Here is a 26,065-nt window from a genome sequence, read left to right on the forward strand (position 1 = left end):
ACACAGATACACGTAAAGAATCTTACGTTGGAACTATGTTAGGATATATTAACAAGATGCATTGATTTGTATTCCTCTCCTTACCGTGTGGTGTTCACAGAATAATTTCGTTTCCTCCCAAATTTCCACCAGAAAATGTCGCGTGTATACGTCGTTTACCTTCGAGTCTGCTATTGCACTGAATATGCGACAAGAGCTTGTCATATGCATTGGTTCAAAACGGTTAATCAAACGATGCGTCAACAAAAAATAAATCTATTAATCGGTAATGGTAGGTAGATTAAAAACAGTTAAGCACATTTTCAAATTTCGCCAATGAAACGCAATGAAATTAAAACACGAAATTTGAAAATACGAAATACATAATTTTCAAGCAAGTATCCGATAACTTCACCATTAGTTTGGGATACTTCCTGAAACTGCACATTCTTTCACCAACACATGTGAAGTAGAAGATGAAGTCCATCTTGTCACTTAATCTGCTGTTGAAAGAATTTATATAACTCTAAATGAGTTTTATTTATTTAGTCATTAGGAAAAGGGGGATGGGGGAGAAGGATGAGCATGAATTACAGAATTAATAAAAAAAAATAGGAACTCAGTCTCTTATGAATTCGGTTTTATCATTGAGAAGATTTGCTTCCTTTATCCTTCACCAGTGACTTCTTGGAGAATGCAGATTATCGTCAATTATGTTATCAATACCTAATGAAAACCTATGTAGTTAAATCATTATTTTCTGTTCTTGAGAAAGAACAAGAAGCGATGGTTTCGTAACGAAACTTGTCTAAGAATTAAAGTGTAAATTAGAATATGGAATGTAGTTAAGAGTGGTTCACAGTCCCATCTGATGCAAGTTCACTTCATTTCGAGAGCTTCCATAGCTCAATCGGTATAGACGAAGCCCTTTGGTCGGAAAGACCCGGGTTGCAAGCAAACTTTATCTGGTCTCTTTCGACTAAAGGTGAGTTAACCGGTCTCGTACGGAGTAGGGGATTTTTTTCATCCGTAACCCCCCCCCCCAGAACAGGCAAACAGGCCCGTGAACACACGGATTTACAGTCACTTAATCCCTCGTTAGATTGGCTCAACCAGTCCTACGGACGGATGAGGAACAGGGTAACCATACGAATAAATAAATAAACTTCATTTAAAAAAAAAAAGGTTTACAGTAAGTGCTGGATCATCATCATCATTATTACGCCACTTCATAACTAATACTTCCTTTGTGTATACAAACATTCTTAACTGCTCTTTTTCATTTCGATCAAATCTTTTATGCTTATAAAAGCATAAAGGTGTATGTGATTTTTTTTACTAGCATAAAAAATGTATTTCTCAATGTTATTTTATAAATCAGCGACCCACTAAATCAGGTACCATAATCTCGAAATCATGCTTCATCGGAAGTAATTCCACGGGGAAATTCTAACATGAGGTAGCTTTGGAGAAAAATGTAATTTTGGTCTGCCTAGTTGTTTTCTTAGATCGATATTGTATCTCAGATATTGTACACAGCTAACTGAATAATGTTACAGACAAGCTGAATGGAGTCATATCATAAAATCTTGAACAATACTTAAGTCATAAGCTAACGAAATCAAAACTTCAGTTTTTATCTAAATAGTATAAGAATCACGCACTTAATCGAACTTTAATTTTCTTTTAGCAAATTGTCATTAGAAATAATGCAGTTATTGTATTGTAGTTTATGAAAAAAAAAAAAAAAAAACTCGAGTCACGAGTTGTTGTGAGTGAGCATGTACCACGTGCAGAAATGCATTGTTGAAAAAATTTCAACACCATTTGCGAATATTTGGATTTCACCGAGTTGAAATATAGCTCAGTTTCCCATCATTATCTGCTAGCAATGGCAGTTTTTTCTTCTGAAGGCACCGATGAGGAGACCCAACACATCTCGCTGTGAAATCGGGTTTAAAATGACTTCAATTTAGCTAAAAATAGAACACAACTGACGTGCCATCTACGAGTTACGAGTGTGTAATCTAAAGAGATCAGCGGAGTCAAGTTCGACAGGTTGCGTCACACGCGAGTCGCTCTATTAATTTGTCACCGTTCAAGTGCATTAAACTGTCTCATCCTACGGCAGGTAGATATATAAGTTATGTCGTTGTCACACCCACACTTGTTGCGCTACACAGACGGGAGTACACTAGTCATAATCAATATTTTTCCCCTAGCGGTGCACTTCTTGTGGTTTTGTGGTCAATAAGCGGGACCCAGCGCCACTCCCGCCTCACTCCGTTTCGTGATCACCATCTGATCGGTCACACCGTGCCGAAGTCTCTCCCCCCCCCATGCTTCAAACACGTCTTTGTTTACGAAGCGACTGTTTTATGTTGCCGTCAGCCAAGGATGCCGACTCGACCAGCGGCCTTTTATTTGTAGCGCGAGAAAAGTGGATTATTGCACGTCTCGTTCTTCTGCATCGCGCATCGTTCGGTATGATGTGAGTTACTCGCCTGGACTGCTCCATGTCCTACGGTGTGATACTGACCGTGGCTTCTGCCGCCCTCTTAACTACACCCTCTGTCTTAAGTGTCGAAAACTCAACAGTGAACGGACATCCGACAGAGGAGATTACTTTTCCTTTCAAGGCCGACGAAGAATTGGAGGATGATGAAGGGTGTCAGTGTACTAATAACACCCGGGATGCTGAGATCGCCTGCCGTTGTCGGGGAGAAAAAGTTACTGATATTCCAGCTAACCTTACTATTGGAGTTAGTAGACTGTGAGTACTCTTGCTCTTTTATTAGGATTTTCAATTAAACTTTTTGGCGGCGAAAATGCTTTAGACACGCATGCAGTAAGAATTTAAGAGTGGCATATTAATATCTATCCCACGTAACCAGAATCCCACAATTCTGAAGCAATCGGTTGTCATAGAAATGCTCGTGAAAAATCTACTCATCTACATAACAATATCGCTAAGTTGCCAAACGAATTATTAAAATAGAAATGGATGTGGTTTTTTTACTGCATTGTTATTCTTATTATTTTATTATTTAAATTTATTTTTAAAAGCTAATTATTTTTCACACGTAATTTGACTATTGTATCATTATTATTTAGAGAGGGTGTTGATTTTCATGTTTATTTATATCTTCTTAATTTAAAGGTGAATCGTTATTAAGGGTTTCACAGCTGAGATGATTTTTTGTATGAAAAACGTAAGCGTAACTATTAGTTACATATTGTGTAATGATGTTTATAATTGCGCTACTTACGTTTTATTAATAAAAATGTATTTAAAGTTCATAAAAAATATAAACAAACTTCCTTCATTAAAATTTTCGATTAAATTAAGTTCCAGAACTCAATTTACTGGGGGAAACCTTAGGAGCATCTTTAAAAATATCTCTCGAGACGTTTGAATTTCGGAGTCTGTTATAGCCACACCTTCTTATGAAATGTTATTACATAAAGCGTGTGTGTAAACCTTATAAGAAATTGCCAATATTATTAAAATCACTCAGTATTCCAATGAGATAGCTGTGAAAAAACCGGTTGAAAGTAAATTACTGCATTTCTTCGTGTAGTAGACAGAAGACGCCATCTAAAGGTGGTTCACTCACTCTTTTAGTAATAAGTCTGGAATTTTATTATACAATAAAATTTCGATATGCATGGGAATATCTATGTTGAGGATGGTTTAGAGAAATTGGATTTTCTCTGGATATATCGGGATATTCGCTTCTTAGATTATAAATATATACATGGGATGGTGGTGGGGAAGGAATCTAGCTGAACTGAGAACTTAATTTTTTTGCCTGACCGGTGGAATAATTTTAAGTGTTGAATTGGATCTAAAACGACTAATGCAATTATAATTAATGCAATTAACTTTCATGTGCACATAAAGTGCCTCATAATCACGTGCCAGCGAATCTGCTATTTAGATTACCATAAAAGAAAAAAAATGACTTAGGTAAGTTGTTTCTCTCTTAGAGAAACTTTTCAATTTTTCTCGTGCCATCGTGCGTATGTGTGTGTGTGTACCGATCTGAAATCGGTGCTTTCTTAGATTTCCTGTAGACGCGAGCTCGAAAAGAGCAGAGCAGAGCTGCGAAATTGCAGTCGTAAGCTAGATAGCATTAAAGAAATAGAAAAAAAAAAAATAGAAACTCGATCTGTGAAGTGAAGCGAAGCAAATCGGAAAAAAGAAAATAATTTAATAAAGGAACTTTGAACAGTTAATTGGAACGGAAGGATAGTCTGTCGTTAAGGTTTAATATTTTATTTATTTAATTTAATTTTTTTTTTTTTAGACAATACTCGGTATCATAGTGGAATGATCCTGATTTTGACAAAGGTTTTAACAACCGCTGCCGACAGCACCTTACCTTTTGACTTTTACGACAACTACGTTAAGATGTATTTTCTATGTGCATTTTAGGTACAGTTTGGTATACCAATTAGTACGCATCTCCCTTTAAAGGGGAGGGGGGAGAAAGGTACAACTTTTCGCATGGCTTCCTTTATACTACTGTATTAAATTAATATTAAATATATTAATTTTATACTAATTTATACTTTTATAAAGAACAGCTTTAGTTAATTTATGTGGTACATACCTAATTATACTTTATTAATACAAATCAATGAATGTCGATGAATATAAAACCGTGTTGGTTATATTTTTTGGGTGCTGAGAAAGCTACCGTTATTTAAAGGTCATGAAAACTGGCAGACAATTTTTTAGGAAATTAAAAATTTCCAGATATCAAAATTAAATGGTAGTAATTGCAAGTTAGCACGTTTACTTGAAATATTTTTTTTTTGTTAAGCTAGTACATTTAGTAGCCTGATATCATCACTATATTTATTCCTCTCCTTCCATTTTTTGTAATATAAAATTGTCTGTAATACGATAAGGAAAGATAAAACAACAACGTGTCTGACATTTATATAAGTTCCAACTTTCTTATTTCTTTTCTGATACTTCTAAATGCATCTCATGTAACCGGAATTTCTAGCATAGACCGTTGACCTCCTCTGATCCGTGACTTCCGAAAGTACCGGTTAGGCTATACCATTTGAGCTACGGTGTTCAAATAACTGCAACGAGTTCATGATGGGCCCTTTATTATTATATTTTAAATATCAGTTAACCTCCCCCCCCCCCAAAAAAAAGAAAACGCTGTTACACTGTCAGAATTCTCAGAAAGCTCTATGAAAGTCTGCCCACCAAAGAGATGGTTATTCAGTCAAGTGATTTATGTCGAGCAAAACAGACTTGTTCCGAATGTTTTTATGAAGTCGAACACGTGTTTCACTTCAAAGTAAGATTTTACTGATTTAATGCGCACATGACGCAAGTCGTAGATAAATGCGCTAACATTATAACAAATATGAATTATTTAATCTTGCAAGGGGAAAAAAGACCAATTTTGAATTCGTATCGGATGTTTTTTCTGATAATTTTTCGCATAATATAAAGTGAACTGTGCTTTGTTTTTCTTTGACTTCCATTTACACGAATTGCGACCCCTAAACTTTGTTCTCTATTTGGAGAGTAGAATGGCCTCGTTTGACAGCGCAGATAATTTTTTAAGAATCATTGTTAGCATGAGCTGTTTTCTTCTATGCATTATAATTGGCATTGGAACATATACGTGGCTCATGAGCGTAGTTTTTCCCTACAGACATTAAACAACCAACAACATCCTCATCTGCTATACATAAGCTGTTTTACTTAAAATTTATTCCTGCTTCAGAAGACGATGGTATTACTTATGCAAAGCTTTCATGGTTCGATGCTTGAATCATCTGAGTTAATAGAGGAAGCTGGTTGGTAAAACAGAAGCGATCCTTAAGAGAGCCAATAAGAATACGAAATTCAGTACATTACATTATGTATGCATGGAAACGGCATTGAACAGATGAGTACTCTCCTGAGGATTACTATAGAGAAGCGAATTTCTGGGAGACGAACTGTGGCTCAGAAACAAAGGGAGAAACGATGATGGAAGTGCATTCCTGGAATACATCAGACGTTGGGCTTTTATTTTTATGCATTTGACAGACACGTGGTAAAGTTTGCTCATTTATCACGAAACTTTTCTACAGATTGACAGAAAGAAATAGCACATCAACTGAATGCTTGATTTAAGATGTATAGAAGAGTGTTTGCAAGTCAATCTTTGTTTATTATAAGGATTCATTCTCCGATGAATGTTGTCATTACACAGTAAAGAGAAGGACGCTGCTGATTAAATGCCATAATATTATCAAGTCTTACAAAATGGATTCCTCTAACAAGCTTGTGTAAACAAATAGCACTTCGTAGATTATAACTAAAGCGTACTTGGCATAAGAGTATGGTGATATAACTGTATAAACGTTTCGTTTATATTATACAAAATTGAGACTGTGTAAATAAAATAAATTCAATACAATGCTTCACATAAACACACAGATGTTGTCGATTGATAAAGAAATGTAAACAGTGCTATATTGGATTTCTTTGAAGTGACTTCCTTTTTCTATAAACGTCTTGACCTCCTCGTTATACAAGCATACAGTAAACTTATTCAAATTAAGTGGATATTGAATGCAACATCACTTCAAAGCCGAATAGAGAAACTATAAAAGTTTCGGCGGATCCAAGCGTAAGTAAACCTTTCATGACAGGGACAACTCGTGGTAAAGGTGGAGTAAGCTCTGATCACTATCCTTAGTATTTCCCATAATGTAAAACACATTTCCTAGCGGATATGTATGATGTTATATATTATGGGGGGAGCACTACCCAGACCGGTTTCGACCTTTTTTGAGGTCTCGTCAGTGGGAGCCAGACCCAGATGTAAATCCTCAGGTTGAAGTGATGCAGAACTTATACTTTACCATTCGATTTGCTAAAAAAAAAGGTGTCACATCACAAAAGGCACCAAGAATTACTGAAAAAGAGAGCCAAAAGGCTTCACTTCGGCGATGCAAAATTATTCAAATTAAGTGGATATTAAATCTAACATTATTTTAGCAACTCGTATGGTAAAGTATAAGTTCTGAATCACTCCAACCTGAGTATTTACATCTGGGTCTGGCTCCCACTGACGAGACCTGAACAAAGGTCGAAGCTTGGGTGATGAATGCAATGCTGTAGCCTGTGAAGTTAACTGAAGCACGGCTGTTGCTGTTACCTCTCGGATGAGATATAGGCAAATGAGCGGCTTCGCTCGGTGGTGGGATGAGCCTGACACAGTGTAGAGCCAATGGGTTCTCAGAGTTCTTCTCAGTGGCAAGGTGAGCCTATTACTGAGGAAAACAACGCTGAGTTTTTGGAGTTTGACCTGTACTTGAACATTCAACAAAGGTCGAAACTGGTTTGGCTAGCGTCCCCCCCATAATGTATAACATCATACATGTCCGCTAGTAGATGTGTTTTACATTATGGGAATACTAAGGATAGTGATCAGAGCTTACTCCGCCTTTACTACGAGTTTCCCCTGTCATGAAAGGTTTGCTTACGCTTGGATCCGCCGAAACTCTTGTAGTTTGTCTATTCGGCTTTGAAATAATGTTGGATTCAATATCCACTTAATTTGAATAATTTTGCATCCCCGAAGTGAAGCATTTTGGCTCTTTATTTCAGTAATACAGTAAACTGTTTTTAGATCAGAACTTACTCCACCTTTACTACGAGTTTCCCCTGTCATGAAAGGTTTGCTTACGCTTAGATCCGCCGAAACTCTTGTAGTTTCTCTATTCGACTTTGAAATAATGTTGGATTCAATATCCACTTAATTTGAATAATTTTGCATCCCCGAAGTGAAGCATTTTGGCTCTTTATTTCAGTAATACAGTAAACTGTTTTTAGATGCACGTAATTTAAATTTCATGAAATACGCTCGTCTTCCGTAGATCAGTTTCGACAATGCCGTTTGATGGAAAGACATGGGTTCGAATCGTTCAGGACACGAACCTTCATCAGAGATTTATAAAACAAACATGAGTTAGCTGTTCTCATATAGAGGAGGAAGAGATTTTCCTCCGGAAAACAGAAGAGCAAACGTAATCAAAAGCCATAATATACTGTGCGGATAAGATTAACTGCCGTAACAGAGCAGTAATTACGTTTAAAATAATAATAAGCCAAGTTTCTCTTTGAGTCTAACATGAAAGGGAAGATGGGAAAATATGCTCACGTGACCTATTCCTAGAACAAAATTACCATCGGGATTGGATAAAGGGAGCAAAGAAAGTCGAATCGTATCACTCTCCCTCTCTCGCTTTGCGCAACTGAAAATGAACATCCAACTAACAGAAGAATTTTCATTAAAAATGATTAAAATCAGACTCTCTTGATTTCGAGTATTAAATCCAGTTAAACATTTATGACAAGAGCAAAGGTATGAAGTTTGAAGAGCAGACGGGTAAAGGTTGCACATTTCACATGCATAACCCTTTCAGTTCAATATTTAACGGTGATGATCAGAATTTAACAGATTAATATAACAAATAATTCAAACTTCTCTCGTCTCTTTAGAGGAGAGAAGCTGGAATCAGCACTTTCGTCTCTTTCTCAGGGCTCAGGCAACAAATATACTCATGCGTATAAGACATCAGGGGAAAGCAAACAAATTCCACTTTACCAATGCCATTTCTTATGGCATTGATGTTCGGTAACAATTTAATGAAAACGAAAGATAATATGAGGCGAACATCAATTTAGAAGTGCGGCCCCATTCATGAGCACAGAAATATGATAAGACAGTGGTCTCTGGTACAATCAGAACACCTGTCACACATTAAGTGGCGTAATCGCTCTATTAAAAAAGCGGATAACCAGAGCATGGGAAAATCTCTTTTCACGTGATTACCAAGAATGTTATTATCTAGGCGAAAGAAACATTACGGAATTTTAAAAAGGTTATCAGCCATCTATTCTGTAATTTGAACAGTTCTAAAGATCGTTAAAAGCAGTTATTTGAGACACTTTCAGGCTGGTTTAATATTAGTCTCTGAAATCGAAGACCACAGAAAAGATCACCATTGAGATCACCACCAAAGATGGAATTTTGTCTTCACTATTATTTTTATTGTCCATTCGAACTTTAAATGGAATTTCGAAATGAATTTAGCAGCGATACTAAATTAAATCGACGATATAACTGAATTATAGAATTAGAGAGAGAGTTAACTATGCGTAGACATACTTTATTCTCTTTAAACCAAACGCTAAAACGTGTTGATAATTTACAGTTAGTATTTTAAATATCCGAATGTCTTCAAGTTTAAATTAATTACATCCCCTGTCCAAAAAGAAACCGAACTTTTCGAAAAGAGAAGAATCTAGTGGCGCCACCTGTTTTATCTTTTTGTTGTAGAAAGCGGCAACCTTCATTAGTGTTGTGTCAACTGTTTATGACATTTGTTTCATTAGTAGCCGAGTTGGAGGCAGTGTGTTTTGACGAACGGTCGGTCGTCACGATATTCATGCCATACGCGACGAATTCTTTGCTATCAATCGCTTCAAAACTTCAAGATAAAACTCTCCATTGACCGCTTCGCCATGCAGAACGAATTCTTTTTGAATAATGCCCTTGGAATCGTAGAAACAAATCAGCATCGTCTTTACTTTTTACTTCTCCAAGCGACTTTTTTTTTCGGATGCCCCTCTTCTGGTGGTATCCACTCAGCACTCTGGCGCTTTGTTTCGGGCTCATACTCAAAACACCACGTTTCGTCACCAGTAACGATCGTTTCAAGGAAGTTTTGAGTCCTTAAGCGGTTTTAATGAGGTCCTTGCAGCGTTCAATTCGATATAAGTTTTGGTCGTCAGTCAACTTGTGGGGAACAAATCGCGAATTTAATTTCCGATGGCCCAACCTCTCTGTCAGAATGTTGGACACAGTTGATTTTGGAATCCGAAATTCATCTTCAATCAATCTCACGGACGATTTCGGATTTTCTTTGATGAAATCACGCACTTTTTGAATGTTAACTTTGCTGAGTCCAGTTTTTGGACGGCCCAGTTTTTCGTCGTCCTCAAGCGTCTCACGACCACTTTGAAATCACTTAAACCAGTCGAAAACTTGGGTAGAGGATAAGCATTCATCACCGTATACTTTTTGAAGCATTTGCTGCGTTTCGGTAAAACTTTTACCAAGTTTAACACAAAAGTCAATCGCAGCTTTCTGTTTGAAACTAATTTTCCGACCGTTCGTCAAAACACAATGTCACTCTTGGCACTATAACTCGGCTTGTAACGAAACAAATGTCATAAACAGTTAATACAACACTAATGAAGGTTACCGCTTTCGACAACAAAAACATACAACAGGTGGCGTCACTAGTATCTTCTTTTTTTCGAAAAGTTCGGTTTCGTTTTGGACAGAGTGTGTAAATGTAATGATTCTGAATACTTAATTATATCTGCAAAACCAAATAGAAAAAAAAATGAAGGCTGATGCTCACTGATAAAAATAAACAGCATACGAGTGGTCAAGTCTGAAATCAATATCATCGATCTGAGATTAAAACTGAACATGTGGCTCATTTACTGACTGACCTCAGATAATATTTTAGTCTTCTCCGAACTGTGAAAAATCACCACTAAGGCACATTTTTATATTGAGAATGCAATTGAGTTTTCTGGAGAACTTTTTTTGGACGGCCTTGGCAGAAATCGGAATCTGTTCCTTGATCCACTTGGGTCCGTTGACTTCTTTCCCACAGGAAATATTTCACGCTTTTCAAACACAACACGAATAATGTGCCAGAATTTGAATCTTGTCTTATACGCGTTATTTTTAGTAGCATTACAGCAATATTTAAGATACACTTCTATTGCTTCGTTAAGTATGAATGGTTAGGTCCTAAGAGTTTTTCAATTAACGGTCATTCTAAGCTATTGGCGCTGTTTTTGCAAGATTCATACTAAAGTAAAGTAATGATATCTAAACCGGTCCATCTTTGCCTTACGTTTCCTATTGAAGTTAGGTATATCCCTGATCCAAGTCCCGCAGCTTATTAACTCCGCGAGCTTGCGATGTTTTCTGCACGAGAAGTGTGCGCTCCAAATTTCACTATCTCCAACAGTGGCCGTATTACCTTAAAGATGAAACTCATAAACAGCTACCTGGAGGCAATGAAGACGGTCGGGTTTATCTTACTCGCCATCCTCTATTGAAAATGTCACTCACTCTCCCAATCCTGTCTGTATTAAGAACGTTATTACGAAGGTGACCTGAAAAAAAAGTTCCATAGAGTTCTGTAACAATTCTCTTTGGCGGAGCGAATGCTTTCAGACACTTAGTAAGACAATAATGATTGACATCTAGTGGTGGTCTTAGTTTTCTTGATCATCGTGTAGTACTTTCTTTTTATCTCCTTGGATACGGCACATCTCGTTGTTGTATTCATGGTGTCATAGTTAGGAATAGATTTATTCCTTCTCAGTATTTATTGATTGTTTACTTTGTTAGAAAGAGATGCTGTAAATTTCCAGCAATGATACACTTGAAACATTCAGGTTAAATGATATATTTCAGATGGTTTACAAGTTTTGCTGTACTGTCATAACTGGTAGTTATTTAATTCAATTCTATTATTAATGGTTTCATTATGGGCTCTAAGAGGGCGTTACAATTGAGGTTTATTTGCAAAATTCAAACTGCTGGCAAATGCATAAAATCCAAAGTGTCTGACAGACTTATATTTTATCAGCTGTTCACTAGACACCTGTTTCTCGTGATAAATTGGATCCATCAGATACCTTCATACCGCGGTGACCCTTTCAACTACTGCAAATGTTTTTTTCTTTATGTGACGATGTTCTTCTCTTCTCCAAGGCGAATTCATGCGACGAACGCATGCGTGTGCCAATCTTTAGAGGAAGGTTGCATTTGAGGATCGTTTCCATGGAGGCAATTAACTCTGCAAGAAGAATGTGGATTGTCATTCGCTCCCGAGTACAATGGCCAGTGGATATTGTTGCTTGCTTTTCTGGTTGCGATAGAAACATCTGTGGCTATTGTTTTTTCTGTTTGTTTTAATTAAAAATCGCACAAATTATATCACTATGAAAAAATGTGATGGCGTATATCATGTAGCAATCTAATGCAATGTGATTTTCATTCGCAATAAATTTAAGACTTAATGTGGTGTCTTTCGGCATGAATAATAAAAACATCTTCATTATTTTTTTTAACTAAACACAAGCATTTCCTAGAAACTGATTTCAAACGTGGCAATTAAAGGAAACTTTTTTCCTATATACCTGATCCAATCTAGAACAGTGCGCTATCTTAACAATGTTCCTTCTGTAGAAGGAAGCCCCGCAGCATTCCTTTGTTACACCCATTGTCCTTCTTATTTTTAAAATACTTACTTTGTCTCTGGAGTGGTTGCCATGCGACATTAATTAAAATGGTGTTATTTTCAGTAACGAAATTAGCGTCTGATTATAAAAATAACAATTCTGTGAAGAAATCCCAGTTCTTCAATCGAGTGCTTTATGCACTTTAATTTATAGAAAACTAAATATTTCTGTATTATGTTAGAAGAAGAAATAGGCTTATGAATACTGAAGCGCCCAGTTAGTTCCTCTTTGTCTTATCCTATTGTTTCAATGAAGAATTTATTATACTTTATATACTTTGAATTTGTTCTTTACATATTCTTCTTCGGTTCTCTAAGGACCATTAAAGTGCGCAGGAATGGAATACTTAACTATCCTGAATAAATACATTTATAGTTAATTTTGTGTTTAATGCAGTTCAGCAATCCTTCAAGTGGGTCGCTTACATAATTTAAACCCTGAAATAGTCCTTTGAGAAAAAGTGAAAAATCAGTCATCTGAACTGGTTATTATAAGTGAAGTAAATAATACCGAACGACTCATTGTTTATTGTTCTGTTTACAGTTAGTTGTACAATCGAATTACATCATTTTCATTCGATTATTATTTGTAGTAACAAGAAACGAATGCATGAACTGTGCCATAAAACAACGTATTTCACATTGTTTTATGACACAGTTCATTCGTTCGTTTAAACATTCATTTACAACAATGGTTGTACACAAACGTGTCTCGATTGTTAAAATTCATTATCTCTTATTGTTGAGAAACTAACAATGAGTACAAGAAGAATTAAAATTAAGTTATACAGAATTATAGATTGGAGAAACAGGTCATAATAGCGAATTTTTAATTATTTGAATGAATTCTGTCATATTGCATACAACAGAAATTTCATATAATTCAATCCAATTAAAAGTTTTGTAGGCTGCTAATATTAAAATCCTATACGCATTTAATCGTATTCCTCGTTTTAAAGTTTATTATTGAGATGTTCATCAAAATTGCCTAATTTTTTTAAATGCAAACTATTAGGTGATGCGACATCATCCAAATATTATCTATTCCGAGATTATTTTTAGTCTAACAGGAGATGCTTTCTTTTGCAACCTCTAAAATTCAGGGACGGTTTTATTCAACCCCCCCCCCCACACACACACACATTCCAGTTTCGTTTGGATCAGACTGTAATGTAAATAGCACACTTTACGTTCTCAGTTCCCATGCACGATTAAAATTCAAAGCAGTTCTTTTCAATGCATAAGATGTGACATTTCATAGTATAGCAAAGTGAAATACAAACTCGCTTTAATAGTTTTCGATATTTTGATATGATATAATATTTATTTGTGCAGCGTAAGGATAATGGAAACTAATAATGCATTCACTGCTAAACTTTTATACTAAGAAATTAATTTTTAAGACAAATATTGTACCTAGCTTACGTACAGTTGAACAGTGCTCTTACCTGCTACTAATCAATGCTAAAATTTCATCAAAGCCGACCACTTATTTAACAAAGTTAGGAAGTTAAAGCAATACAATGTTTAACTCTCCTTTGTTAGCATAAGAAAACAATTGTTTTCAATTAAGTAGTCAAGAGACTAGAATGCCATCTACGAAGCAACTGCTTCCAACATTGCATTCTACACGGAACTCTCTCTCGTAATGCGTTGCGTTCGTTTCATGAATCAGGTTTCGCTTTTGGTTAATCGGATCCACTTAACACACTCAAGTCTCAATTCAAACGTGTAACAAAATGGGTTGCATGTTTACACTGAAACACCAGCTGTGACGCAGTGCAGATGGATTGTTAGAACGAGAGTTAGTGTGATTAAGCATTTAAGAACTTGCTGTGTCGGTTGATCATCGTAGAACGGTCATGTGTTGCTCAGAATTGCACTTAAAAGGATTTCAGATTCGAAATGATAATTACAACTTTGCTCAGAGAACTCTATCAAATTTACACTCGGACTGAATACGCTAACAAATCAGATATCCTGTTGTTATAACCATACTGAAATGAGATTAAAATCAGAGCATAGTTGAATTTTTGAGCCTTTTTATTACTTCTAATTTTAAGTATCTTTTATGATGATTTCAGTTTTTACTTCGATCTGTTGTAACATCAGAGCAACAATACATCAAGCGAATAATCTGCTTTATTCCAACAATGGTCGATTTGTAAAAGCCAAATGGATATAAAATTCGGTCGTCTGTTGCTAAACCACACAAGAATTACCAAGATTCAAGAGCAGTCCGATTTATAAAGCTAATAAAAGAAATATAATTAATGACAATATTTATTAGAATTATATACAAATTCGTTTGCATAATTGAACCTCAGTTTTGGTGAAATGCTCATTATATAGATATATATCGTAAAAACATTTGGTAGTCTATTAATTGTTTCTGCACATCTGATTACTTGGTCGTTTTATCTGTGTTTATTAAATTACGATTCGGATCATGAATTTAGATGTGTCTACATTTCAGAGGTTCACATTCCAAAGTTAAAATAAATGAAGTCGTATACTATATATGCCTAAAAGAAAGGGGAAAAATAAGAAAACTGCATCATTTCTGTCGTGATAATGTTCATGCATAAATAAGCACGCAAAAAAAAGAGAGAGAGAAAGAAATGCATGTTTCAATGTTAGCATCATGGTTATGTTTATCGTGACTCACATAATGGTACGTACAGCGGTGGTTAATGATGTTGCATGCTTTAATGAAAATTATCATATATTACGTGAATTAAGGTTGTATAAAAATTAAAAAATATTATGAAAAGTATAATTGAATTCTCTTGCTGCAAAACCAGGCAGTAAACGAAGAGGGTTGAGGTATTCGTTTCTGGAAGAAACGCTTCTAATTAAACCTAATTTTGTAATTTTATTTCAACTGATTTTAAGAAAAAAGAAAAACAGCTTCAATAAATTCAAATAACTTTACTGTAAGAATATCTGAAGAGTTCAATAGCAATTGAACTAAGCCCTGATAATGGCGTCGTTTTAAGTAAGCGGCAGGAGAATCTGCAGTGATTGAGTCAAAAAGACGGGAATTTAACGAGCGATGTCTAGGGGCAAAGAGATAAAGACGGATGTTTCGAAGAATGGAATTCCCTGCAGACATTATTGATGGAAAAGCAGATTCAGTAAATCAGTGCTGCACATCTCTTGTTAAAGGAATGTGCGTTATTATTTTCCTATGCAAAAAATTGCAGAGGAACATAAGAGTACCGAAAGGAATTGTACATGATTTTAACGATATTTTCTGCTAAGTAATTAAAATGTGGAGACTGTTAAATACTTCTGTCAGTCTCCCTGTAGAGAATGTAATTACTTTTCTCTAGGTGTCTTCCTTCCAAATGAAGTTGCATACTTCAGGCAAGGTGCAATGTTGGTTTGTCCTGTATTCACTCTTGACTTCGGCATTCATATGTAAATAAAGGTAATTAAACTGCATTGTGAAGTAAGAGATCGGTATGAGATTATGAGAAGCAGGCTTTATTCATTTTCATAGTTCGCACGCACTTGTCAATAATTGTACTGTTATCCATTGTTAAAATAGTCCAAACAATAGAGTTTTCTTCTAGTGTTTAATGACGTCATCGGAAATAATGATCAATTTAAACGTGACATTATTATCGCATTTTCTATTTTTAGCTTTTAACTGTTCAATCTCAGTGTAACTTTGATTTACAATTGCATGTGGATTGAAAGCTAAACAGGTATTTTTCTTAATTACAGGTTATATTCAGTACCTACTTTGAATAGTGACTAATGTCAGGCGCTACGCTATTGTGGGTCTTGCCGCTTGTTAGCCTACCAAAAAGCAAAGTCTAAATGTTATTGAAAAAATATCTAGAGCCTATTTTTTAATTCATGAATATATAACTATGTTTAATATAAACATAATACGAACAGTTTTTTTTTGTAATAAGCTCATTGCCAGTAGCATTCAACTAAAATATAGTAACCACGTCCTCATCTTTAGGCTGATAGCAGAGACTTGCATTGATTGCTCCTAAGAAAATGAACCTGTAACTATGAAAATATGACGTCACAGTCAACAACAACGAAATAATTTTGTTATGTAGAGAGAAAGCAGATGACATGTAATAACAGTTGCCAACATTAGACTTGTTTTTTACATTTCTTTGGAATTATCATTCAAAGGACAAATTACTTTATTTGGAATGTGTAAATTAACAATTAAGGTAATAATTGCAGATAACAATAAAAACGCGACTTTCTCATGGGCATTCTTGTATAGTGACGTCATTTAATTATCTTGCTGCGGTTTTGGCATGTAGAGTGTACGCATAATTTTGTTCTTCTTATTATTATTATTCCTGATACCTCCAAGGAGTCCGAAGACTCATTCTTAATTAAGCCATTAAAATTGTCTCATCGAAAAGATTCATGTTAAGAGTGGGTCAAATAAAAAAAATCATCAGATCATGGCGGAATTGTTATTCATAATCGTTCTGACAATAAAAATTGAATTACAACAAGAAAAAATCTTCAAGCAGTCTTGAACTTATGATTCTTACAATGTACATAACTAAATGAGCATAACACACTAACTGTTTACACACAGTGTTTGAAATTGCTCACGGCTAAATATTATTGTCGACATAAGTTTGTCACTATTAATTCACAACATAGAATAATCAGCAAATAAGTTAAATATTTTCTTATGTTTCACTGATATTATGTCTAGCATCTTCAGAGCAGAAAAGTCGTTTGACAGCACGCGAACAGCAACACTTTGGTTAACAGTGGGATCAATTTAAAACAATTAGACAATACAAGGAGCTACAGTTCTAAATAGTTAAATTTTTTGGATAAAGAAAGAGAAAAAAAAAACGTATTAATTTAATCTTAAAATGATTGTCACCCAGATTTTCGGTAAACTAATACAGCCATACTTGTTGAGGTTTGAAGTATGTTTTAAAGCTACAGCTGATTCCAAAAACAATCGCTCTGATTTATGACTTCCGTATAGCACATTTATTTTCCTCTGTTCAATCCTTTCTGAAGGGGTATTATTATTAAGAGAGACCTCCAGGGAGTCAGGGACTCATCGAGGGAGGCCACATATTACACACACCAGCTATCAGACTTATTCTTGAATTCATTCACACTGTTTGCACTCATATCCAATGGCAATCCATTCCAATCACGCACCCCCTATGAGAGAAAAATCTAGCTCTAACCCCCTTCTTAGCTTCCAAGGATGCCCTCTTCTTATCCTTTCTCCACCTTCCATAAATTGAAAAATTCCATCGAGCGAAATACTGTATGACCCTTTTAGAAGTTTGTAAGTCTCAATCATATCACCCCTCTTTCTCCTGTTCTAGCATCTGCAGTCTAAAAATTCTCAGTCTGTCTTCACAATCAGTATTCCACCATCGTGATATCATTTTTAACACACTCCTTTGCTCTCTCTCTCTCTCCAATATAATCAGAATCACAACGGAAACAAAGACACCATACCTGCGCACAATAGTCCAAGTGAGGTCCTATCAAGGCCTTGTAAAGAGGCAAAATGAGATCTTTACATGTCAAAATTCGTTTCAGCATTGCCATTATTCTCTGAGTTGTATTTGCAATCTTTGATACCTGGCTCCTGAATTACAACTTACTATCTACTAACACTCCAAGATCCCTGGCCTCATCAGTTTCTTCAAGCGCAATCCCACCAATGTAATCAGATACAGATTACATTGGTGGGATTGTAATCTGTGAATTCACATTCACAGATTACAATCCCACCGAAGTGAATGACTTTATATTTACTGACATTGAACTGACATCCATTTTCCTATGCCCACTGTTCCAGCATATTCAAATCATTCTTAAGTACTCCACATCATGAGCATTCCTAATTACCCTACCTATCTTTGCATCATCATCAGTAAATAGTTGTATGTCGCTTGTCAAATTCTTCTGAATATCATTACCGATTTTATTCATAAGCTTCCAATAATAGTACGATATGTTGAACAATCATATGTGTAACCTAAGGGAAACAGCTCATCCAGGTTACGATATGCATAAAGTTACAAAAATTTTGTAATGCATTTTTATTATATACACATATACATTCATATAATATATATATATTACATATTATTATAATATAATTACATAATAAAATCGCAGATAAAATAAAATTTCATCATACAGAGAAAGTTGCATAACAATTAATTAGGAACAAAATAAAACAAAGCAGTTAAATAGCATTTAAATTTTACGTTTTACACACAAGACTGGATCTTTGAATACAAATAAGCTAAAACCAATAATTTATGCAATTATTTTGAACAACGCTTCCTCATTTCTGTGGGAAAATAAATACTCTTTGATTAGAGTCTTGTATTTGTTTGGGTAGTTTCATTTCTTATTGTTAAAGGTAGTGTGTTGAATACTTTTGGCGCTAAATAAGAATAATGTTTGTGTATTGCTTTTGGAACTAAATATTTTAGGCCCTTACGTCTACTAAGGAAAGTATCTTGTTTGATATTTACGTACTCGTTGTTAATAATAGTACTCTATAGACGTATAAATATCTAAGGGCCGGTATGTTTAGTATGGTGTATTTATTACACATTGCAGTATCCTTATATTTGTTTCTTGTTAAGATTTTAATTACTTTATTCCGAGTCGAGACTAAAGGTTTCATAGTAGTGCGATAGATTCCTCCCCAACTTAATATACCATATTGTAGTGTGCTTTGAATTCAGGCAGAATATAATATTTTTAGCATATTTAAATTTAATAATCTTTTTAGGTAGTAAAGTCTGTTTAACATAATCCTTACTTTCTTTACGACATCGGTGATATGCGGTTTCCAGCTTAAATTACTATCAATTTTTAATCCCAAATAAGTTATTACACTGACTTTCTTCTATTTTCTCGCAGTTGCAATTTGAATTTGTCCTGCAATTCCAATCACGCAAAATTAATTGTGCAGCGAAGTTCATTTTGCCAGTTGTATTTCGCAAGTTAAATTTTACATATTTAGTTTTGATACATTCAGACTGAGTTTGTTTGACTGGAACCAATTTGTGACTTTCAAAAGATCAGCATTCACGATGGTTTTCATTTGTTTGGCTGTGTCTGTAGAGAAAATTAATACTGTATCATCTGCAAAAGTATTTATTTTACTGTTTAGTTTAAGATTGCAGAAGTTATTGATATAAATATTAAATAAAATTGGTCCCAAGATAGATCCTTGTGGTACACTGCAGTCTACTGTTTTGGAGCTGCTATAGCTGTTGTTTATTTTTACAATTTGTGATCTGACATTTAAGTAATTTTTGAAACAGTTTAGGGCAGTACCTCGTATTCCTATGACTTCTAATTTTTTGTTATTAAAATTTCATGTGATACAGAGTCAAAATCTTTGTGTATATCTAGAAATACTGCTAATGTTAGTTTATGATCGTTAAGGGAGGTATAAACTGTGTTTGTGAAGTTCAGTAAAGCATGTTCTGTGCTAAACTTTGGCCTGAACCCAAATTGATTCTTTGAAAAGAATTTGTTTTTGTCCAAGAATTTCACGAGTCTAATTTTTACCAATTTCTCTAATATTTTCGAAAAGAGCGGTAGAAGGGAGTTCGGTCTTTAATTTTTCAAGTTATTTTTGTTTCCCTTTTTGTAAATAGGTACAACTACGGCTTTCTTAAAATCTGATGGAAACGTGCCTGTCATCAGTGATAAGTTAAAAATGTACATTAAGGGTTCTATGATGTACATTTGGCATTCTTTCACAATGTTTGTGTTAATACCATCGTATCCTGAAGTTTTGGTTGTTTTTAGGCTAGCTATAACATTTTTGATTTCGTTTTCACAAGTGGGGAAGAGATATATGGAGTTATCAAGTCTCTTGAGAGCGCAATTCTCAGGGGTGGGTTTAGCATTTTTCAAAATGCTTTCACTGACTGTGGCAAACTGATTATTGAATTCTTCAGCTAATCCTCTGTCTCCATTTTCTCTATTCCTATCGATATCTTTAAGTATGGGGAAGTTTTGTTTGTGTGTATCTTTACCGATTAATTTATTCACAAACTTCCATTGTTTTCTGGAGTTTCCTTGGCATTTTAGGAATTCGTTTCTGTAGTACTCGTTTTTACTTTCTTTTAATTTATGATGTATCAGGTTCCTATAGTACTTGAAACTGTGTTCATAATATTGATTGTGCGGGTATTTTTTAAACTTTTTATACACTTTATCTCTAATTTTTATGTAGTGTCTGATTTCCTATGTAATCCAGGGATTTGTTTCTTTCATTTTGTCTATTATTTTAACTTTAATCGAGTCTTGTATTTTATTGTTCAATATTGCAATAAATTTATGATATGAACGAGGTATCAATATTTGTTTCCGTCATCATATCTTCCCAGGAGACAGTGCTTAAGTTATGTTTCAATACTCTGGAGTCAATTGTTGTGTAGGGAATGTTTTCGGTTCTACTGTACTTGAAAACGCACTTTAATACCGATTGGAAAATGATCCGCGAGAGGTTGGCGCAGAACTGCTGCTTGGATTTTGTTTCCACTTAATGTTCTCCCGAATACATGATCTAGACACGTTCTACCACCATTGAATTCTCTCGTGGGGACATTAATATATTGTTCGAGTCCATGCATGGCAAGTAGATCTAGATAATCTTGAGAGGATCTGCTATTCCTCAGCAAGTCAATATTCATATCCCCAATTATGAGAACATTGTCACTTCTGATCTCATCTAGACTACACTCGAGTTCTTGTATAAAGTTGGACTGTGTAACAATGCGACCTATATACAGCCATTATATATATATTATGATGTTCAAAATATAAATTGATATTTTCAGCTGTTTTCATTTTTATGTTAGTAATGTTAGTAACATGTGTGGAATTTCGGATAAAGATTACTCCTCGAGATTTGTTATAATTTCTACATTGATAATAATTTTTAAATCCGCTTAATTGGTACAAATCAATTTCTTCGTCTTTAACCCAGATTTCTGTTAATATCAGAACATCTAGCCGATAATTTAAATTGTCTAGTATTAATTCAATGTGCTCTAATTTACCTCGAATACTTCTTATATTTATATGCAAAATTTTCAAGGTACTTTCAGTTTCTGAGGATAAAATGTTTCTTAATTCTACTGAATCATGGCAAATTACACATTTATGAAAAGGGACATCACAGTTATTATTCTCATTTGTCATTGTTGTTCGTAATTAGTTATTACTCTCGCTGTTTCTCGGAGTTTAGATAAGTCTTCTTGGCATCTGATTCGCCATATTTTAGATGTGTCGTCTCCTCTAATGAAAAGTTTGCCCTGTTTGATCCATAGATATTTGTAGTTGACTTCTTCTTTACATTTCTTGGCAATAAATAGTAGGTGTTTTAGGTTTCCAGTCAAGTGCTCGTTTAAATATGTTTACTATCCTTAAAACCGTCACATATATCAATTGTACTTAGTATATAATTGATACTTTTGTTTCCGTCCAGCCATTTGTCACTGATCGTTTTACTTTAAAATTTTATAATGATAGGCATTGGTTTGTTTTTCTGCCCATTAGGAACACGATGTATAGCCTCAATTTATAGATTGAGGCTACACATTGAGGCTACACATTGAGGATATACTTAAAGTATATCATTAATGTATAGATTGAATAACAGTGGCCGAAGCACCGATCCTTGTCGTACACTACTTGTTACCTTAAACCTTGCAGACTCAGATCCCACCGTATACCACTTTTTGATATCTGTCAGTCAGCCATTCTCTTATCCAGGCTAATATTCTATAACCCAAACCAGCAGCAGTCTGTCATGTTGTATTCTATCAAAAGCTTTAGCAAAATCCAAAAGAATCATGGTGTATCAATTCCCCTTGTCTAGTTCAATGGTAACATTGTTATAGAATGTGAGCAAGTTGCTAAAACATGACCTTCCCTTAGTAAACCCATGTTGTTCATTGCAAAGTAGAGATTCACTGTGAACCCATTTCCTAATGCGAGCCCTGACCAATTTTTACAAAAAATTCACCACCACCCCTGAGATACTAATTGACAGATAGTTGAATACATCGGTCTTTGGGCAATGGAATTACCATACATTCCTTCCATTCCTGCAGAATCTTCCCTGTTCTGAGACTCATATTAAACAGCCTGGTCAGAGGAATAGCCAGATCAGCGGAACACTCTTTTAGCACAAGTGCTGATATCCCATCAGCCCCTATTGCTGAATTCTTAAATTTGTGCAACAGCTCTAATACCTCGGCCTCACACACCTGCGTTTCTTCATTTAGTGAAGAGGAAACAGTGAGCTCAATGTCGCGTACACCAAGTTGATAGGCTTTAACAAAATGGCACACATTAGTTGAACAACGCGTTTGTAACCCTCACGCCATCTGCATTTCGAAGAGTTATTCTTTCGTGGTCATTCTTTCTTTTACTTCCAGCCTATCGATCGAATTCTTGTGGTTGTCTTGACCACGCAGAACCAGTTTCTTTTGATACTCAGACTTTGCTTTCCGTACAAGACTTGACTATTCTAACCTGCTGCTTATAACGTTCATAACGGAGGTCATCCTTATGCATACGGTATTCTTTCCACATCATCCTTTTCTTACGAATCTCTTGCTTAATAAGATTACACATCCATTTGACTCGTACTCTATTTATTCTTCGAACACTCGGGACACATTCTGATATCGCATCAAAGTATTGTTTAAATGCGTCCCATGCAGTGTCGATATTTTTTTCATCCAGCAACCGATCCTATTCCACTGAACTCAGTATACTCCTCAGTTGGTCATAATTTCCTTCTTTGCAGTTAAGCATGTAACCTTTTCGCAATGAAACATTCATAAACTTAGTCACTTCCCAAGTGAGTACCGCATGATCACTGTTACCAACCGGAGGCAGAATAGTTACATCTTGAACTGAAACGCCCTCTGATACTATAATCAAATCTAACACTCTTTGCCCTCGAGTTCCTGTTGTCCCGCAACAGCTCAATAAACGCATTTTCATTATTCTCATGAGATTCTACTGTTACTTAGTAGAATATTTGGATAATTAAATTCTCCTATTATTGAAAATAAAGAGTCAAAATGCTTCACTTCGGCGATTCAAAATTATTCAAATAATGTTGGACTCAATATCCACTTAATTTGAATAGGTCTCCTCTTTTAAATAAGTCCTTAATTCATTTTGAATAAGTCCTTTTCGCGCTCATCTTTTCTATTTGGCGAGGCATTTCTTCATCACTAGCATCCGATACACCAAGTCTGTAACAACACCCCATTATGTAATAGATCTTGTTAGATTCCACCTCACACTAGATGGCTTCAAACTCATTGCCACATGACATACTGTTAGTAGATGTACTACAATCGTATGTCTCAAATCTAACTGGATTTAAGTCATCCAATATCATTATCAGAACGCTCCCTCCTCTCCTATCCACCTATCCTTCCTAAAAATACTAATTTTGCTATTTTGGAGGTTAATCCATTTTCATTAACTTCCTCCATATCTCTAATAACGTCGTTAGCGGATATAACCTTTTTGTTCTCGCCTGCAGTGCTGTTTTTAGCAGTACATTTCTTGTTCTTTTTTGGTACCATTTTAAACTTATAATAGAAATATCTTAATAAAAATATGTCATAAAATACACTAATATACTATAAAATATACTAAATGCTTTTTCAAGAAGAAAATCAAGCGAAAATTGGAGAAGCCCAAATGGACAAACTTACAATGAAATAGACTTCATCCTCTCCAACAGAAGATATGTAATAAATAATACCGAAATGCTGAATAGATTCAATACAGGAAGTGACTGCAGACTAGTAAGGGTAAAAGTATGGATCAACAAAAAATGGGAACGGAATAAGCTCATAAGAAAGAAGTCCAATTTAGTGATTCTACGAAACCTCTACCACAATAAAAGCTGTTATTGAGAATCACTCAAAAATGAACTAAAAAAAAGTTAAACACAGCTATTACCATCGGTGATGCTAATGAAATCTTAACAAAATCTATCTTGAATTGTGCACTAGAAATAGGAGGTGTAAAATAAAGGCACAAAGAGAGGAAAAACTAAGACAGGAAATCTTAGATCTGATCAATAAAAAAAGAGAGATATGAAAAGAGATTTGAATGACATCAATAAAATAGAATATGCGGAAATTTGTAAAACTATACGTAAAATGATGAAACATAAAATAATACTAGGAAAATTAAAGAAACAATAGAAAACAATAGTAATATGAAAGTCCTAAGACGAACATTATCAGTTGGAACAAAGGAAATAGCTGCCGTAAGAGGCAAAAATGGTGAACTTATAAAACAAAAATAGAGATGCAATAATCAAATGAATTAAATAATTTTATGCTGAACACTATGAAGACAAAGATCGAGACATCCGAGAATCATCTATGGATAACTCGAGTGAGGGAGAACACGATGCCCCTGAGATATCTTACAAGGTGAAGTGGGAATGGCACTGTGGGAAACGAAGAATAGAAAGGCCTCAGGAGAAGATGGAATTATGGTAGACGTCTTAAAACTGGAAGGAAGCCCTGTCATCAAACAGCTGACTAAACTCTTTAATAAATGCCTAAAACAGAGAAAAATTCTAAATTCCAAAAAAATGGAACAATTCACTTCTAATATTAATTTTTTTAAAAGGGCAATAAAGGAAGAAATTTCTTATTTTAATCAACTGAATACAATAAACTCTTATGTCTGGCCTATATAGACTACAAAAAAAGCATTTGATTCAGTTAAAACATCTGCAACACTTGAAACCCAGCGAACTGAGAAACCATATATTGAAACACTAAAACATATTTACAATTTACAATAATGCAACTTCTGTAATTAAATTATATAAAAACAGTGAAAAGTTCCCAATGCAAAAAGGCATCCGAAAAGGCGACACCATATCTCCCAAATTATTTACAGCTGCACTAGAGGGAGTCTTTAGACCTTGATTGGGAAACAAAAGGAATAAACATAAACGGAGAAAGGCTGCATCATCTGAAATTTGCAGATGATATTGTCCTAATAGCAAATAATCTTGAAGATCTGGAAGAAAGGCTAAATCAGCTCAGTGAAGCCACCAGAATAAATAGAGAAAAAAAATAATGATGAATAAATACATAAACTGTCAAAGTTGAAACCATGAAATAGAACAAATTATCTCATATGTACCTTTGTATGTCATGATGTGTTTAGTAATTCCACAAACGCCACTTAAAGACGAAAACTGATCACACTCAAAAAAAAAAAAAAAGTTGTGAAATCAGTTGCGTTCGTTATCACAAGAATTAAGGCTCTCCAAAGAGAAACAAAACAGAGTTTTTTTTTATTTCGGGTACTTTCCTTTCCTCCCCCTAAATGAGTTGCTCGTAAACATCCGTTTCTCTGTTGGGTTTAATGGCTATCCAATTATTGTGTGAGGGATGAACAACGTCTTTACCGAACCGCAAACGACAGCAGTTTTATGGTCATTTGTGCTTAATCCCGTTATCTGTTATAGCAGACTGCACATTGCTTACGTTGCTGGGGATTGCTTATTATTCTAGAAAGTGAGAAAGACGTTATTAATTAAATATTCCTCTTAAGTCTCCTTACGTTTTCTTTTGTTTGTATTTATTTAATTTTTTATTCAGGCTGCTTTCTTTGTGGTTGCATGATAATCATTGACAGACGTAAA

At 34.9% G+C, this 26,065-nt stretch overlaps 1 protein-coding gene across 1 annotated transcript in view; it reads left to right on the forward strand.

Moving 5' to 3' along the window:
* The first annotated feature begins 2,174 nt into the window (after nucleotides 1-2,174).
* The window catches only part of LOC150102725 (follicle-stimulating hormone receptor-like), a 236,132-nt gene continuing 212,241 nt past the window's right edge, over nucleotides 2,175-26,065 (forward strand). Inside the window, exon 1 of the mRNA XM_090398806.1 lies at nucleotides 2,175-2,752. Coding sequence (XP_090254932.1) covers nucleotides 2,496-2,752 — 257 coding nt within the window. The 5' untranslated portion in view covers nucleotides 2,175-2,495. The remainder of the gene's footprint in view (nucleotides 2,753-26,065) is intronic.

This window comes from Typopeltis vanoorti, chromosome 10, assembly GCF_054136105.1.
Source record: "Typopeltis vanoorti isolate ZY-2024b chromosome 10, IOZ_Tvanoo_1.0, whole genome shotgun sequence".
In the NCBI taxonomy this organism is placed as follows: domain Eukaryota; kingdom Metazoa; phylum Arthropoda; class Arachnida; order Uropygi; family Thelyphonidae; genus Typopeltis; species Typopeltis vanoorti.